Raw genomic sequence first — 17,912 nt, forward strand, 5'->3', positions numbered from 1 at the left:
GGAACTACAGAAGGGAGTATGCTCTTTGCCCTCCACCACTGTCCTCTAGTAAACACTTGTCGGCTGCTTGTCCCAGAAGGCAGCTGCTCCATTGCTAATTTAACTCAAAGTTACGCCTGCTAAAGAAATTTTCAGCCAGGGCACAGCTGTAAGATTCTGGCCTCTTCATATAATTCAGGCGGCAGAAAGAATTATGTTATAGTACATCATCTAACATTTAATCCATAAATGTATCCTTGTCTGGCTGCATGCAGTATCTCCACCAAAGAACCATTTCCTACTTCAGATTTATAGTAGAGGAATTAATTTTTTTTTTTTTAATAGTCCAATAGTATTTTGCTCAAGAACTTGCAAGAATACCTAAGAGTGTTACTCAGAACAAGTTTTATTTTTGGTATAGGAGTGACTCTATCTTTGAATTCAACACATACAATTTATAACTGCAATTAGAAATTACATTTTGAGATATTCATCAAATAAGACAACACTGCTGTGTGTAAGTGATACACATATATAGAAACACATACAGAGTATTTATAGTGTTAGATATTAAATGTAATTGCTAAGTATGTTTGGAAGGTCAATCTCTGTTGCTTTTTACTGAGCTAAACTCCCACTGAAGTCCTTTATACAGGATTGCTACAGATAAGTTTTTATGATTTCCCCTTCTGGATGACAAGAGAAACACTGATGTTCTGCGCCACCTGCTATCTCTGCTTTTATCTGAACTTCTACTGCAGAAATTCACATTCTACTTGATTGTTTACTACAGCATTACAAAAGATAAGAATCCATTTGTTTGGGTTTTTTTTCTGCATGTTTGTCTTCAAAGTATCTTTCTATTGCAGCAAATAATAATGCTCACTGACTCTCTGCACCATCCCCTCCATCCTTTATTACAGGAAATGTAGACTTCACTATTTTTGCTCATGGCATAAAAATCTTGAGGAAATGCTGTGATCTCCTACCCAACTATGAGCAGTACAACAGAGGAGAATCATCATGACCTAGCTTTTCGTTAACAAAGGAAAGCCATCTATACAAGAATAAAAAAATGTTCATTTATTTTGCTTGAGCACTGGTTTCCTGATTCCTGTTTTTTTTCACAGCCCATTGAATGTTCAATTCCCATTGTACAATACACTCAAAATACAGGAAGGATATGATCAGTGTGCTTGATTTCAAAGGTGTGGAACTACCACTGAAGTAGATCTGACTGAGTCTCAGTGGCCCCAGGGCACTTCACTGCCTTGGGATGGATTTACAGATCCAACCATTTAAGCACAAAGATATAAGTCTGAATGTATAAAACCATCCCACAAGTCCTTACTTGTTAAAAGAGGCATACGTTATATTTCTACAGCTGCTTAAAATGCCAGAAACACGTCATTTCAACTAATTTTGTTTTAAAATCAAACAGTTTTGCAATCATTCATTACTAACCTGGCTGTTAAAGTCGGAGAAATGACAACAGAGTTAAAAATCTCCACCATAGCCATTTTACAAAGATCAGCTGCAGATCCTATGAAAGAAAGTGATCTGCTTTTAATTCAAAGCATGCAAAAGGGAAATCTTCTTATTGGAACTATGGCATAGGAATGAAAAACATCCAAAGATTCTGAATTATAAGAATTTGAACAGCTAGCAGATTCAATTCATGTAATATGTGAAACAGATCATAAGATTAATAAATAATAAAGTAAATAACAACATGTTAATTAAAACCAGAAAATAGTAATATGAAATAATCTGTTAATTAAAGGTGAATTTGTCAGTTATGGCTATAAGTTGAAAAATTCCATTTAAAAAAAATGTCTGAAGTTATCTAACCCTAAATAGGAATTAAAATTTACCTATAAAACAATTAAAATTTAAAGTCACAAAAAGTTAGAACACTGTTTCAGAGCTACATTTACATTTGGAAATGTAATTCTATGCTTTTTCATATTTCCATGTGTATGGAATTTACACCCATCACATTACAGTGTTAAGAGCAGTGATGTATAAAACAGTGTCACGTTAGATAATAGATTGTGCATTTCTGGTGATGAAGAGGCAGAACGATTGTCCAGGCCTGTAGTTTGGTGAAGGAGTCTGTTCTGAACCATGCAACAGGGTTTTAATACATTTTTACATAAAGATTTATCAGCTAAAATAGAGAAAAAAATACTTTAAGCAAGGATTGGAAGCTGTAATGTATTAGAATCCCAAATGTGTTACACCATAGACAACTTCCTTTTTGCACCCCCTAGCTCAATGAATTTGGAATTCTTTCTTCCAAATGGTTCAGCTTCCAGGGCAAGGATAAAGAGCAGTGAGGTAGCCAAATGGTAAGGGTACTCTCCTGGGAGATAAGAAAGAATATCTAAGAGATCGAGGAGACAGACTTACCACCTCTTCTTTCTTCATGGTTTTCTCTGACAAACTGCCTCCTTTGAATCCCATACTGAGACTCTCTTTTACTTATTAACTAAATCAAATGCACATCCATAGCTGATTATTGAGATGTCTAATTGTGAATTTTGCCCCAAATACCTATCGTGTTTTCCTGTTCAAATGATGTGTCAAACTGATTCAATACAACACAAAAAGAGACACAATGATATAGAAGGTAAGGAAGCATGCTTCAGCAAAGGTCAGGTAGATATCTTCTTAGTGACTGGGAAAATAAAATTATATAACTGAACATTTTGTCCATCACAATACATATGCTCCACATGTATTCTTCATGAAACAATGTAAAGTAATAAAATACAAAAGAAATCTCAAAATAAAAAAAAAAAATTCTGAGATGCGATTTTTAGAGATATGCCATTTTAAATATTTTAAAAGAAAATAATTATATCCTTGACTTTGCCACAATTTTGTAAGTGTTTTGTAAAGGTATAGCATACTTTAAAAAAACATTTTTATTATATTTTTCTGACTAGTTCTGCAGTCCTTGTTTAAAATATTCCTTAATGTTAACACTATCAAATAACAAAATAGACCTGATATAAGTGGATGGCACTCCATTATTTTCTCAGTGCATTTGGAACTTACAAAACAGCAAACTCCCAGCGTAGAGTTCTTTCAAATGAATGTAACATTTTTCATTATTAATAATACCTTAATAAAATACAAGGTTTGCTCTATACAGTTAGCAAGAGGTGAATTATAACTGAAGAATATTATCCTGTACATTGGTAAAGACTACTGAACTGGGAAATATTAAAAAGGAGAAAAAAAGCTATGAAAGAACTCTGGCAAATCCAGTTGCAGTTGTGTTTCTCTCAGTATTGTTCATCTGAACAAGTTTGCCATAACCAGTTGCTGCTACCATAACCAAAATGCAAACTGATTAAATTAATTAGACTATTATATAAAAGTATATACCACATATATTATATGCCATTTAGTACACTAACTGTGATAAAATATGTTAGCATAATTGAAATTTTTTACAGTCTTTAAATATTGTCTCAGATATCAAATCCTGAAAATAAAAATTATTGTAGTCTAGAAGGAAATTTTTAATAAAATTTGGGAATACTGAATAGAGTTTTTAATCCTTGCTTAATCATAACTTGCATATTTTGAATAACACACTATTTTCATCAAATTTGTCCTTCAGTATTATTTGAACTGACAATGAAATACGATCATCTTATTATTGTAGGTACATATACGTGAGTGTTTTGTAGAGAGTCCTGTGATAGCTTTGCCTCAGCTCTAAGCTCTTTGGACAGATGGACATAAGCAAGTGCTGCTCAGAATGTCGTGTGGCTTTATTAATCCTGCACTGTACACTCAGCAGGACCTGCTGTATTAGCTCAAGCATTGTGCCTTCAGCTGGAGAGGGCTGCTGGCCAGCTGGATGGAAACCCAGGTAAACCAAACACGAGTCTCTGGAGAAGGCTGTACAGGCATGCCCAGTGCAACACATGTGCAAGCTTTGCTGCAGATTTTATAGGGATATTTTAAACTTCTACAGTTGGGTGCCTACTACAGCAAGGCAGTCATCACTTGAGTACAACTATTATTCAAGCAACAGGGTATGTATTAGAATTCTAGATCTGTACATATCCTTGCAGAGATAGTACTTAAATTCAGTTACTAATTATAAGGAGTGTCCAACATGACATAAATACTTATGTCATTTTTAAAATGAAACATTAAAATGAATAATATTTGGCGAGGAAAAAGAAGAAAAAACCACACGATCCTTTCAAAAGGAAAATTCAAATCACTTTATAAAAAACACACCATCACCATGTCTGGAAAGCACTTTTTACTTGCCTGTAAATTGTACGCTTCCAATGTAACTTAATGAAAACCCTGTCAGCATCATCAAATTAAAAAAATAATTCTACCAAGGGGTAGCTTGGTAGGAGGGATCTCAGTCTTGGACTGCCAGCTCAGTTTTTATTCTTCTCTTTAGGTGGCTAGATTCTGTACAAGACTGAGCCCCAAGTGACTTAAACAGAGTATGTTAATGCATTAGATTAACTAACATTTGAGAACTTTATGCTGATTTTTACATTTCCAACCACTATGGCAAATTTGCAATGTTTTTCTGTGAAAAAGCACTTTTTTTCTTGCCCTCCATGGAATTAAGTTTGAATGTTCCTTACAAAGAATGAGTTGGGTTACAAAACAACTAAAAGCAATGCATGATTCTTATAATATGTATTTCTTAAACTAAAGCTCTTTGGCAAAATAAAAGCTAGTATCCATAAGGAGCACAACCACAGAAACACTTTTGCAGCAACAAACTAAAACCAGAAAGGAAAATGTCTTAAGACAACAATACATCTGAAGCACTGAATTCTAGATATTCTCTCTATACATAGTTTGTGTCTATACCTACATTAACTATCACAAAGCACTGTAGTGTATTAGAACATTGATATTGTCATTATTACTATTATGATACTGTTTATTGGCCATTTCCCAGGTAGATAGAATACATCATTTAAACTTCTCTTTTATAGTAAACTTCATGCCTTAGTAGTCTACTCTAGCAAGCTACTAGAATATTCATTCTTTTGAGATTATCAGAGCTGTTGTCCACTAAAGCCAAGCACAGATAAAGAAATAGGTAGGTAAGCAGGAAGGTGGCAGGTAGGCAGTTTTTTACCTTGAACAACAAAATTGACAGCCTGCCTCTCTGCTTGAGTGCGTAGTTTGTAATCCTGTGCATTAATATTAGCCAGTGGTCTTTTGCGTCCCATTATGGAAGCCACATAACCTTGTAGGATTTAAATAGAAATTAGTATTCTTAGAGTGATTAAAATTAAATTTCAAAAATTCTTGTTGAATATAATATAGATTCTTGTAATTATGTACAGCCTGAGTCAAGTTAATAGTTTTCCTCTGAAAATAATGAGAGCTTCTTTTACTTAAATCCTAAATACTTATTGTGTTTTTGGTCTAAGAATTATTTCGTTCAGAGAATTGGTACACATTATACGAGGAGAACTTTTGTTCATTAAAGCTGTATTTTCATTAGGAATGTCTACTGATATACCAGCAAACTCCCTCCACGGGAGATCAAACTATGAATACCTAGCAGCCATAATTAGAGCTTTCCATGCAATGAATAGTTTACTTGGGAATAGCAAAGAAAAATCAATTTGCAGAGCAATCAAATCATTAATATTTCCCAAAAATTAACAAATAATTTGGGGAAAAAAAAACAAAGTTACAAGTTTCTTTCCATATTCTTTATGTGGTATTTTTGTGCCCCTTTCACAGCCAAATTTCCTTAACTCTAGTGTGGTGGGGTTTTTTAGTTTAAAAGAAACACATGAAAACATGGTTAAAGCTTTATGTTAGGCCTAATGATGTATTTTGCCAAAACAACTATTTTGGAGGGCACGTGAAAGGAGTTGAGAGAGAAAGACACACAAAACCTTATCTCAGCTTATCTTCAAAACTAAACTTCTTTTCTTATTTTAAGAAAAATGAAAAATCATCCATGTCAAAAACATATCTTTACAAAATATTTTGTTATACTTCTGATCACCCATCCTATCCATGAATTGTGATTATTCCTGTGTGGTGTCTCCACAACAGAAATACCCTTGCAATACACACAGCTGTTTAGCATCCCCAGACAAACACCATCTTTCGTATAATAGCGGTGGAGTATTCTTCTGTGGTCAAAGATTTATCTGCAGATGCATAGTTGAATGAGGTTTTAACGTAGTCTTTTTACTATGTTGATAATTTCATCAAATAACAGTAACAGTATAGACTAATCCACTAATAAAAACATCTTCATCCCAAATGAAGGTTATTTACCTGCTTATCTACATGGAGTATCAGACATTCACAACACCTAAATAATAGCCAAGCAGGTGCTGATCACCTTTGAACTGCAGATAAGTAAAACAAAATTATCTTGTAATTAACTCACTAGGTTGAAACGTTTTTTGCTGTAAAATTGGAATCTGATGTGAATTAACAAGAAAAATATTAAATAATGTTGTCTTGCTGGAGACTTTTTGAGGTTGTACAACCAAATCAGATTTTTCTTCTACCATTAATGGTTAAAACAACAGTCGATAGATGGGCATGAGAGGACGAGTAAGTACTAATTAGACAAGTGTGTTTTGATGGCAATCAAGGTAGAAGTCTACTTATTGAAACTCATTCACCTTTAAGAAAAGAATGCTATGTTATTTTAAATAGATTAAAAATACATAATACATGTGCAATATTTTACTGCATATGTTCTGTTGGGCTTAATCATAGCTAAAAATAGATTTTCAGTAACTTCACATTGTTTAGTAATATTAATGAATGAAGGAACGCAACTATGTGACACAATGAGAGTTTATGCTTCCAGGAGATTTTTAAGCCCTACAAAGCACAAAGAAGCAATACTAGCCATTTTCATGACTAGAAGTCAGTTATATGTTTCTATCATGACACCTACCCATACAGCAATGGGTAATATTATATTGCAAATTTACTATTTATTTCTACAAAATGTCTTAGTACAGTATATTGTACTAAGAAACAAAAGAAATACATTTTGACAGTTCTGCTAACAAGTTTTTAAAATAAAATATTTTAAGGGGCTATATTTTCTCTCATCAAATTACTGCACTCCTAGGGTTCACTAAATATAAATGAATACGTAGACTAACAACAGACTTGATGCAAGAAGAGTTTGCAGCTGCTGGCTCTGAGAAGCAGTCTGTACACATCAGTCATCACAGATACCACCTCAACTTCAAGAACATAAATTCTGACTGGTGCAAAGAAAAAATACATTTAAAAAGCCCAGCTCTGTAAATTGTCTCTTTGACTAAATGGCTGAATTTCCACAGTCCAGCAGCCATATAGCATATTTATTAAGTAAAAGATTCTTTGGGCTTTTTTGTGTTGGAGTGCATTATATGTCAAAAATGATGCCGTGTAACTTGACATTAAGTAGGGTTCACTCTGAGAACAGATGTCTTACTATGTTAACATCTTTCTGAGAAAAGGCAGACAGGTTTAACCAGCTGCTCTTAGGGTTAAAAGAGGAAAAAAATCTGATTCACCAAGAAATTATATTCCAGCTTTTTTCTTATCCTAAAAATATTTGATCAAGCTGAATCTTTGTCTTCACCACTGTCACAGAGTGCTGATCAGTAAAGAAAAAATATGCTTACAGACTCTGGATTACCTTTATTTCGGCATTGTTCAATGGTTTTCTTTGTAAATTCATGGACTTTCTTGTATTTTTGCATAAAACTCTCTATAAATTGACTGGCTTGAAGAGGAGTAACTCCCAGGCAGTCAGCAAGTCGTTCTTTACCTGTTGGTAAAGAAATTATCTTTATTATGCAATAAAGCAGAACAGAAATCCACTACATACAATAGCATAGTTACATTCACGAGTGGAATTAGTTAACTTTACTTATCTCTATGAAGAGGACAGATCTGATATACCCCAATCATATTTCAACAAAGCAAATGTTTAACTATGAGCTTGAACATTTTACTGAAATTACTGGATTAAGAATATACTTAATAAGATGTATATAAGAAGTATGTAATGAAATTTCTAGTTATAATTTATACCTACGTGGTTGAAAATCTCTTTTGTTCACAGAAGAACTTTGTTGCTCTAAGTATCATTTTACTAGTTCAGTGTTGAAACTTGGAAGAGCAGATAAAGAATTTAAAATAAATTTTAAATAATCACAAATGTGAATGAAGATCTAAAAAAGTCTGGAAATGTGGATGGTTGAGTTTAGCTAGAAGTTTTAGATTTGGTGTAGAAGTCACAGAAAAACTTAACAGCTGAAAAAATCAGACCAAGTAGCCTGATTTTAGAAAGGCCGTCAGGAGTCGGAGTCCCACAGATTTCAGTCTTAGGCTCCTCAATGTCTGGAAAAATCCAGGTCCAAGTTGTGAAATAAAAGGGTTTGAAAAAGAAAAAAAAACAGAAAAAGTTTTTTAACAGAGAGAGAGACAAAGGAATAATAGCTTTTGGGTATGATATAGGTGCACAATATATATTATGTTGGATCTAAGAGCATTTATAAGACAAGGTGGAAAAAAGCTAAAGACAGTTTTCCAGAGTGTGAAAATATGAAGTCAGAGCTTCAGTTTAAACACATTTATAAACCAAACAGTTACAGCAAAAATAAAACATACATCAACATTAGTCATATGAGGTTTGAAGGACAGATATATTTATGTCAGCTGCACAGCAACACAAAACCAGCACTGCAAAAAACATAAGCTGAGAGGCGATGTCTCAAGGCACCAGAGGCATAGAATAGTTATTGTCACAGTAATACTGTCAAGAAAAATTATCTAGCATTTCGAAAGAGAGAAGATTTCAGCCACCTAAATGCCATCACTGTCAGTCTGATGTGCATTTCAGAACAATTCTGTAGCATTTTGTTCTCAGTCATGCCAGGATCTGCACTGAGCTGCAGGAACACCAGTCTGGACAAGGTGCTAGAAGAAGAAATTCACAAGACATCCAGGATGACTAAAAAATAGGTCTGTACTTTGATTTGACATCTAATTAATTTGGGTTTTCTTGCTGGGTCAGCAAACAACAAACCTATCTGCTAAAGCACATATTGTTAACAGCTAGGAAACTGTTGTGGCTTCCTTAGAGAAGTGTAACATCTAAGTTTGTCCATGTTATCCATGATAAGAACTAGTGATATACAGAAAAAATTACTGCATAAAATAGTAGGAAAATTAAACCTCAATATCAGTAAGGAAGTCTGAAAGGTTCCAGGGAAATGCAGCTCCTGGGAAGCAAAAAGAGGGGACTGTACATAATTGTGTCAGATCATGTTCCCCGATGCGGGAGCACAGGCCATGCGAAGCAATGCTCAGGAGTATACTAAAGCTTCCCTGAGCACTCTCCTTGAGTTATCTGTGCCCGGGGAATTATTAGCAGCAGCTTATGAGTTTTAGTGTTCTCTATTCTGTGGTATCATCTAGTTTCTCTGCTTTTCATTTAAACACCGTGAGATCCCTCTGTGTCAATTCAGGCCTTGAACATACTGCCGTTGAACAGAATTAATGCCTTATTTTAGAGATGTTTAAGTTGTCTTCGCTTTAGTCTTACAAGACTATTGAGGCAGAAGCAGGTGAAGTGAATTGCCCCAAACAAAGGAAAAGACAGTAATACTGTCATCCCTCTCAATATTTGGTCTATTTATTAAAGTATCAACTCCTAGACATAATGAGACTCTTTCTTTTTTTATACTATTTTCTGTCCTCCAGGATTATAGGAAAGACCTTGAAAATATGAACCAAGTGTAACCTAAAGCTAAGAAAACAGGGAAAAATAGTTTACTATTTACTCCATAAAAGATTTCCATTAACTCCTGTAAGTACAATACAGGCAAGCTCCTCAGGGAATGCTTCTGCATTTTTCAGTCCCAAAAGAAATTAAGTATTATTCATAGACTTCAGTTGTATCAGAATGTCTCCTTAATGAAAAGTTAGCCATGTTTTGAAGGGAGACAAATTGTGGGTAGAACCCCATCCATCAATTTCAGGTATCTAACAATTCTTTCTGATCAGCCCAGTTTCCATCAAAATAGTTTCTTGATATCGCTCCATGTTATGTCTTAATTAGGATCTGATTACATTGCCAGTGAACAGAAGCATCTTATTATCTTTCAGGTGCTTCAGCTGTCCTCTTTGAGAAAGAGGGAGGAGAAACAGAAACAAGTAAATGGAGATACTTACATCAAGAATTGCTGCACCGAAATTTTTAGTGCCTGGTACAGAGCAAGTCCCAACGCTGTCTGCTTAATCGCATCATCTAAGCTCTCTGTACCATGAATAGACAGACGGAGGCTCTACTGAGGGAGGCTCTGGCCTCAGTAACGGAGGCATTTCCTTTTCTCCACTGACTATATACAGAGCTATGGGGCATTCAGCCGGTGGTGATTCTGTCTGATTAAGCCAGCTATCTGCCTGTTCCACCCAGAGAGAAGGGAAGAGACAGGAAATGGGTAGTATCTGCATGGACCAAGGGGCAGTGGTGCTAATTATTGCATTTTGTAAAATAATCTAGTGATGAAAGCGTTCAGGCTGGAAATGAGAGATTTGATTCCAGTCTCAGCATTGGAAGGTCTCAATTTATGGTGCAGGGAGCTAGTGCTAGGCTTTTTTAATATGGATTTTAAACACAGATGTTTAAAATGCAATACAGCTTAATGTAAAATGCACCTGTATGTATGTGGGTGGGCTTTTGTCCGCCCTCGTCCTACGGCATCGGGGAGGTGCTTGCTAATAGGAAATGAAGGCGGTACTGCAGAAATGGGCGGGTTCTTACCATTCTATAAATTCAATGTACGGTACGCAATAAACGCCATTTGCTGCTTCTACTCCATGAGTGTCAGAGTGGTTAATGGCCCAGGGTGGCGAGTCCCTGACCTGGTGAGTACACGAACGACAATAAAACTACAAAGTGGTGACCCCGACGTGATACTTGTCAGGTGGCCCTCCGGGGCGTGTGAGGTGCACCGATGGAAGTGACTGTGCGCGTGATTAAGGCGCTGGCTCGGGACAGTGAGATCTCTGTGGGATCGAAGAAGGTGCGATCGTGCCTAGAGCGGCTCCTGAAAGAGGGAGTGATTAAAGTGCCGGCGGATGCTCTGTGCCGGGATCAGTGGCAGGCATGCCTGTCTGCACTGACGAAGAGAGCAATGGCGGGTAAAGGAGAAGAATTACAGACTTGGGGATTGATTATGAAGGTTCTGGAAGCGGCGGAACAAGAAAAACGAGCTTGGCAGCAGGCGCGTCAGACCTTAGGATTGCCTGCGTCTGTGGCGGTGCAGACGGGGCTGCATCAAGCTGGAGAGCTGGTTACATCGCAAGAAGAGGGTCTTCCGAACACCGAGCAAGAGGACTGTCCTCCCCAGGAGCTTCCTGTCGCTTGCCCGGTAGGACGAGAGGGTGGAGGGTGGAGAGAGCCTAGGAAAGAGTATTCCGAGTCGGAGAGTGACTTTAGGGAAATTCCCACTGCTCCACCGATGTTGGAGGAGCCAGAACAGCTGTTAGAGGAGAAGCAAAAACCAGTTGCCCCCCCAGCGTACCCATGGGAAGAGTTGCATGAGCTGCGCAAACTCTTGGATGTTGCCCCGGGTGTACAGGGGGGTGTACAGGGGGGTGTACAGGGGCGCGAGGGACGTAGTCGAAGGAGAGTAAGATGGCGCTCGCCCAGCACCGAAAGGGAGGAGTCAGATACCGAAGACTGGATACCAGGTCGCCCTTTAAGGCAAAAATCGAGATCTCGCTCTAGGTCAGAGGGGGAGGAGTTAGACTGGAGTGAGAACGAATCCTTTGAGCAAATGAGAACGAGAGATCCAGAGAATGACCGTATAAGGAGGAAAGATAAGGAGGCTATTAAGCAGGAAATGGGAGGAGCCGAGGGAGGGAGGGCTCTTCAGGAGATACTTAAACAGCTGAGGCAGGAAGTGCGGAAACAAAACCATTTGATAAGGGGTAGAGAGAGCACGGAAGGGGAACAGGACAAAGATGGAGCGGCGCTACCACTTACCGATTGGAGGGTTATTGCCACTGAGTGTCAGCTTGGCGGCCTTACATTACAATTGCCTCCAATCTGCGCTCCAGTTAAACAACTACCTGGAGGACAGGTTGAGTGGACAGCGTTGGATTCCAAGGTAGTGTCTCAATTAAAGGCGGCTATAGCTGAAGATGGTATTGATGGTCCATCAGCAAGTGTGCTATTGGATCAGCTCCACAGTTCTGGGCTGCTTCCATGGGATCTAAGACAGTTGGCAAGATGTATACTTCCTCCTACTATGGCTGGCTTGTGGAAATCAGAGTGGACGGCACAGTTACAAGCTCGCCTAGCTAGAGCTGCAAATGATCCACATGACCCATTACGAGGTTCCACTTTAGCAGATCTCAAGGGAACTGATCCTAGGACAGTAACCCCCCAACAACAGGCTACGCGTTTACGGGGAAGGGAGATAAGAGCTACCTGTGAGGCTTCTAGACAGGCATACAGTATCCTGGCCCGGCTAGAACCTAGAGGGGAGCCATGGCTTAAAGTGAAACAGGGTCTCGGGGAAGACTTTTTAACCTTTTGTGATCGAGTTAAGAAAGCGCTCGACAGGGCTAATCTCCCAGAGGCTGCTAAAGGAGCGATAATGAGAGATTGCCTGAAGCAACAAGGCAATGTCATCACCCAACAGCTGTTGGCAACTGCCCCTCAAGATACGGATATAGGCGGATTGATCAAATGGGTCTTACAGAAACAGCAGGAAGGTATGGCTCAGACTCAAGCACAGGCTTTGGCCATGGCATTAGTAAATCAGCAGCGAGTGCAAGGAAATTGTTTCCATTGTGGGAGAACAGGACATTTTAGACGGGACTGCCCCTTAGTCCAGAGAGCAAGGAAAGAACCCATGGGAAATAGGCAAGGTGTCAAGTGTTGGTCCTGCGGAGGTATTGGCCATGTGGCTAGAGAATGTAGGAAGGGCAAGGTATCGGGAAACGGGCAGGCGACAGCGGAGCGACGGGGGCCGGCTGTCGCGAAAGTTGCGGAAACTCGTCCCCGTCAACAACCAACAGTCAACACTCTGCAAGAAAAAGATCCAGATCCCTGCCTCGCCTCCCGTCTGTCGCCCTGGTGGTAGACCTTCAAAACCGACCGACTGTGCGATTACGGGTAAAGAACTTATCTTGTCAACAAGGACCATCCTCCGTCGTCCTGTCGGCTATGATCGACACTGGAGCTGATGTATCTGTCATAGATGAGCGTTTTTGGCCAGTATCATGGCCCCTTGAGAAGTCTGCTGGTGTAATGGGAGTCGGTGGCGTTGCGGCTGCAAGTCGTAGTGAAGTACCACTGATCGGGGATATTGAAGGAGAATCTTTTACCTTTTGCCCCTACATTCTTTCCTTTGGGACGAATTTGATTGGCCGTGACGTACTTGGCCAGCTGCGGTGCCAAGTGACAAATTTAGCCTAAGGGCCACTGTTCTACTAATGACAGACTCGTGGGCGATTGAATTGCGATGGAAAACAGATAGGCCAATATGGGTAGAACAGTGGCCCCTCTCCCTCCCGAAACTGACGGCGTTGGACTCCATCATTCAAGATTTGTTGGCGGATGGTCGCCTTGAACCGTCCTTGTCTCCATGGAACTCTCCCATCTTTGTAATCCAGAAGAAGGACAAATCAAAGTATCGGATGCTGCATGACCTGAGGCAGGTGAACAACTGTATAGAAGATTTTGGTGCACTGCAGCCAGGGTTACCATGGCCTGGCTCAATACCCAAAGATTGGCCAGTGGTTGCCCTGGATATAAAAGACTGTTTCTTTTCAATACCACTCGCCGAGCGAGATCGTGAAAGATTTGCTTTCACTGTGCCGTCGCCAAATTTGCAAGAGCCCGCACGTCGTTATCAGTGGAAAGTGCTTCCGCAAGGAATGAAGAATTCACCCACCATTTGCCAGCTGGTGGTTGCTCAAGTGCTTGCTCCTGTGCGACTTCAATATTCCAGTGCAATTATTATCCACTATATGGATGATCTCCTGCTCTCTATGGCCACGGAGGAGGAATTGGCAGAACTTGAATCAGCGGTGATTAAACAGTGTGAAAAGACAGGTCTCTATATTAACAACGAGAAGTCACAGCGCGGCTCCAGCATTCTATACCTAGGATGGCGATTACAGCCTCAATCTATTGTGCCTCGCTCCGTGGAACTGCCCACAGAGGTGCACACGGTGAATGATCTGCAACGCCTTTTAGGGTGTATCCAGTGGCTAAAACCGATGTTGTCAATCCGTCCTGAGCAATTGAACCCATTATTTGATTTGCTAAAAGGCAAGATGGAGGCCCTGGAGCCGTGTGAACTCACGCCTGAAGCTCGTAGCAGCCTATATCAAATTGAAGAGGAACTGAATAAGAGCAGTGTGCACCGATGGGACCCGAAGAAGCCGATTTGCCTAGTGGTCACCGATACTGCCGCAGGTGGCATAGGCGTTCTTGCCCAACGGTCTGATCCGGGATTGGCCCCGCTCTTTTGGTTGAGCTCAACTCGATTAAATAGAGCATGGACTTCCCGACTTCGAGTTATCATTCTGCTGATTTTGCAAGGACGACGAACATGTGAACGGATATGGGGACAGCTTCCAGACGAAATCCTTGTCCCATATACCAAGCAAGAATGGTCCCTGTTGGCTGAGTCTGATGACTATCTGCTTGCGTCTCTTCAGTCTTTGACGCATATTATCAAACCTGTTGCTACTCTTGAGTTTTGGCCTGCCCTACGTTCTTTGCGGCCGAAAGGCCCACAGATTTCTAAGGTTCCTGTTCAAGGGCCAACTATCTTCACTGATGCTTCGTCTCTCACACACCGCGCCGTGGCGGTGTGGCAGTCCGAGGGCGGCTGGAAGAAGGTCCAGAAAACGGTTCCAGACGCCTCTGTTCAGCAGCTGGAAGCTGAGGCAGTATCACTTGGTTGCCGCGCTCTTCCTGACTCCCCCGTCAACATAGTAACTGACTCCGCTTATGTGGCAGCACTTGTAGAACGTATGGCTTCCCCTGGCTGGCCAGGCACCAAGATAGCTCTTTTGCTATACCAAGCCTTAATGGAGAGAACAACACCATTGTTTATCGCCCATGTGCGTGCACATCAGAAAATTACAGGGGGATATTTTGAGGGCAATCAGCAAGCAGACCTAGCCGCTCAAGAAGTCTTGACGGTGCAGGAGGCAGAGAACCTGCATCAGCATTTGCATATTGGCCCGCACGCTTTGGCTCAAGAATGTAATATCCCGCTGGCTCGCGCTAAAGAGGTTGTTAGCATGTGCCCTTATTGTCAGAAGACGCCCTTGTGGCTTGCCGGAGTTAACCCGCGTGGTTTGCAGGCAAATGAACTATGGCAGACTGACTTTACCTTGTATGACCAATTTCGGCCTGTGCCGTGGTTAGCAGTGACAATAGATACCTTCAGTGGCTGTATTATGGCAACGCAGCATGCTGGTACTAAAGCTCGACATGCCATTCAACATTGGTCAACTGTCATAGCCTTTCTAGGCCGGCCGCAGCGGATTAAGACAGATAATGGTGCCGCATTTACATCAAACAGAACGCAGGAGTGGTGTCGGCGCTGGAATATTCAACTGTCCCACGGCCTCCCCTACAACTCGCAAGGCCAAGCCCTTGTGGAGCGAGCTCACCGCTCTCTCAAAGCTCGTTTAACAGTGCTTGGGGAGGGGGAAGGTTGGAGTGGGAGGGTACCACGAGAACACCAGCAAACCCTCTTAATGAGAGCACTTTATGCCCTCAATTTTTTTGCCCGTTCTGCCCCTTCTGGGTCACCCATTGCTCGTCATTGGGGGTCCCTCAGCTTGCCAGTGGGTCCGCCCGTGAGAGTGAAAGATCTCTCCTCAGGGTTATGGCAAGATGGTTGGCGACTTGTCACAATCGGCCGTGGCTATGCTGCGGTCATGTCAGAGGACGGGCACACTCGATGGGTGCCTTCTCGATGCATAAAAGTTTGCTTGTGATTTTCAGGTATCAGCGCGCCGGTCGACGTGAGTGTCAGCAGGGCGGACTTTGTCGCTCGTGAACCCCGACCTGCTGCACTCCTTGTGATCGGATAAGTTGGAGACGTTCCAACAACAGTATCTCCACCAGCTATCTGGTATCGCACGCATTCATCATGATGAAGGGCTCCCGATGGCGGATAGGGCGAAGCTCCAGGAAAACATCCGAGCTGGAGCCCTTGCTGGAGCCTGGGGATGGAGACATGAGTGTGAGCAGACAGTCTTCTTCCCCACCCATTGGGCTATCCCCACCGAAAGATGGACAGTGGAAATGGACAACTATCTTTGGGGTGCCGGGGCGAAAAGGACGACCAAGTAGATGGATATGGGGAAGTTTGTTGATGATTGGTGTAGTACTTCTGCAAGGTGTTAGTGCTACATTTATGGATCAATTGCGTGCGGTTGCATCAAAGAGAAGGTTTGGGGAGGTTTGTGTACCCATGAATGGTGCGAGTTGTAACTTAGTGATTCCCGTGACTTTACAGTCACAACCCCCTTGGCCTTGTCAGCTTTCTGCCAATAAAGCTGGAGGCCGTGAAGATCAGCTAGCAAACTGGGTTGGAGATGTCAGATTAGGGGTTAGGTGTAACGCATCTACCCCCTTGGAAGGGTGGGCCCCTCCACATGACCCAGTAGGCGAAGATTTACCGGGGGCACAGTGGCTCTGTTCTCTAGATCGTTGCATAGGTTATCTGAAGACTTCTAACGCTTCTTTTTCTGTACCGTATAACATGTCTTTGGGCGACGGTACTATTAGTAAGCTTTGGCACCTGTCAGGCTCACTTAGAGTAATGCAGAACCGCTGGTACCTTGGAAACGATACTAGGGCGCTCTACTGGTTATGGAATGCTTCTATAGCAGACTACTTTTGGCCTGATGAGATTCCTTGGTCGATAGAAAAGATCAACAATTCTAACTCCGAATCCTGGCTTCTGCTAGGCGATCCACGGATGGTGGGCCCGGGAGCCCGCCTCCACTTTCCATGGAATGGTACTAATCACAGCATGGCTGTACTGATGCCAGGGGCTGCCTTTTGTCTTAGACCACCCCATGTGTTGCTTTGTGATGGCCTTATAGTACGCTGTATAAGGCCTGGCCAGCTTCGCTTATGTTTGCCAGCTGTGACTCGACCAGCTATCTTTGCAAGAGGGAGGAATCCCAGAGCAGTAGAGCAGACGTGGACAGCAGACAATTGTGATGAGTTAATTCAGAATCCACAGTGGCAGGTCCCTATCTGGACAGGCTTGGGAGATGCCTTTCTGTTAGGTCTCTTCCCTGGAGTAGGGGTTCAACGGAACACACAGGCACTTCAAGGTTTAGCATGTCAGCTCTTAAAAACGGATCGTACGCTAACATGGTTAGGAAATGAAACATTGCGAGCTACTACTGCCATACAGCGGATATTGCAGGCACATGAGGAAATGATTCAGGTATTAGCGGAGGTGATTGTCTCTGGAGGATGCCGGTCCTTAGTGCTTCGCAACCTTACCTTTTGTTGCCTCTCCACTGCAGACTATCAGCAAGTGGTAATCAATGCTTCTCGGTGGTCAGAATTGCAAAGACAGTTGCTAAAAAAGATTGAGGCTAAGGGAGGAGATTTGCAATGGATCGATGACATCTTCAAGTCCGTTTGGCAGTGGCTATTAAGTTGGATAGATTGGGGATGGCTCACTTGGATAGCCCTTGGCTTTGTGTTGATTTGGGTCTTTTGTGTGTGTGGCATTCCATTGTGTGCTCGACTTGGTCGTAGTTTAGGTGGTCGATTGTCTAGAGTAGAACAGCGAATTCATTATATGCAGCTTGCAACTCATGAGCTGTAGCATGGGGAGGGGGAAGATGTGGGTGGGCTTTTGTCCGCCCTCGTC

The 17,912-nt window shown here is 41.4% G+C and overlaps 1 protein-coding gene across 1 annotated transcript; it reads left to right on the forward strand.

Moving 5' to 3' along the window:
- The first annotated feature begins 13,479 nt into the window (after positions 1-13,479).
- Positions 13,480-16,008, forward strand: LOC104470671 (endogenous retrovirus group K member 25 Pol protein-like). The gene has a single exon (XM_010085673.1). The coding sequence runs from the start codon at positions 13,480-13,482 to the stop codon at positions 16,006-16,008; it is 2,529 nt and encodes an 842-aa protein (XP_010083975.1).
- The last annotated feature ends 1,904 nt before the right edge of the window (positions 16,009-17,912 follow it).

The sequence above is a fragment of the Pterocles gutturalis genome, unplaced genomic scaffold (genome assembly GCF_000699245.1).
Source record: "Pterocles gutturalis isolate BGI_N339 unplaced genomic scaffold, ASM69924v1 scaffold17065, whole genome shotgun sequence".
NCBI lineage: Eukaryota > Metazoa > Chordata > Aves > Pterocliformes > Pteroclidae > Pterocles > Pterocles gutturalis.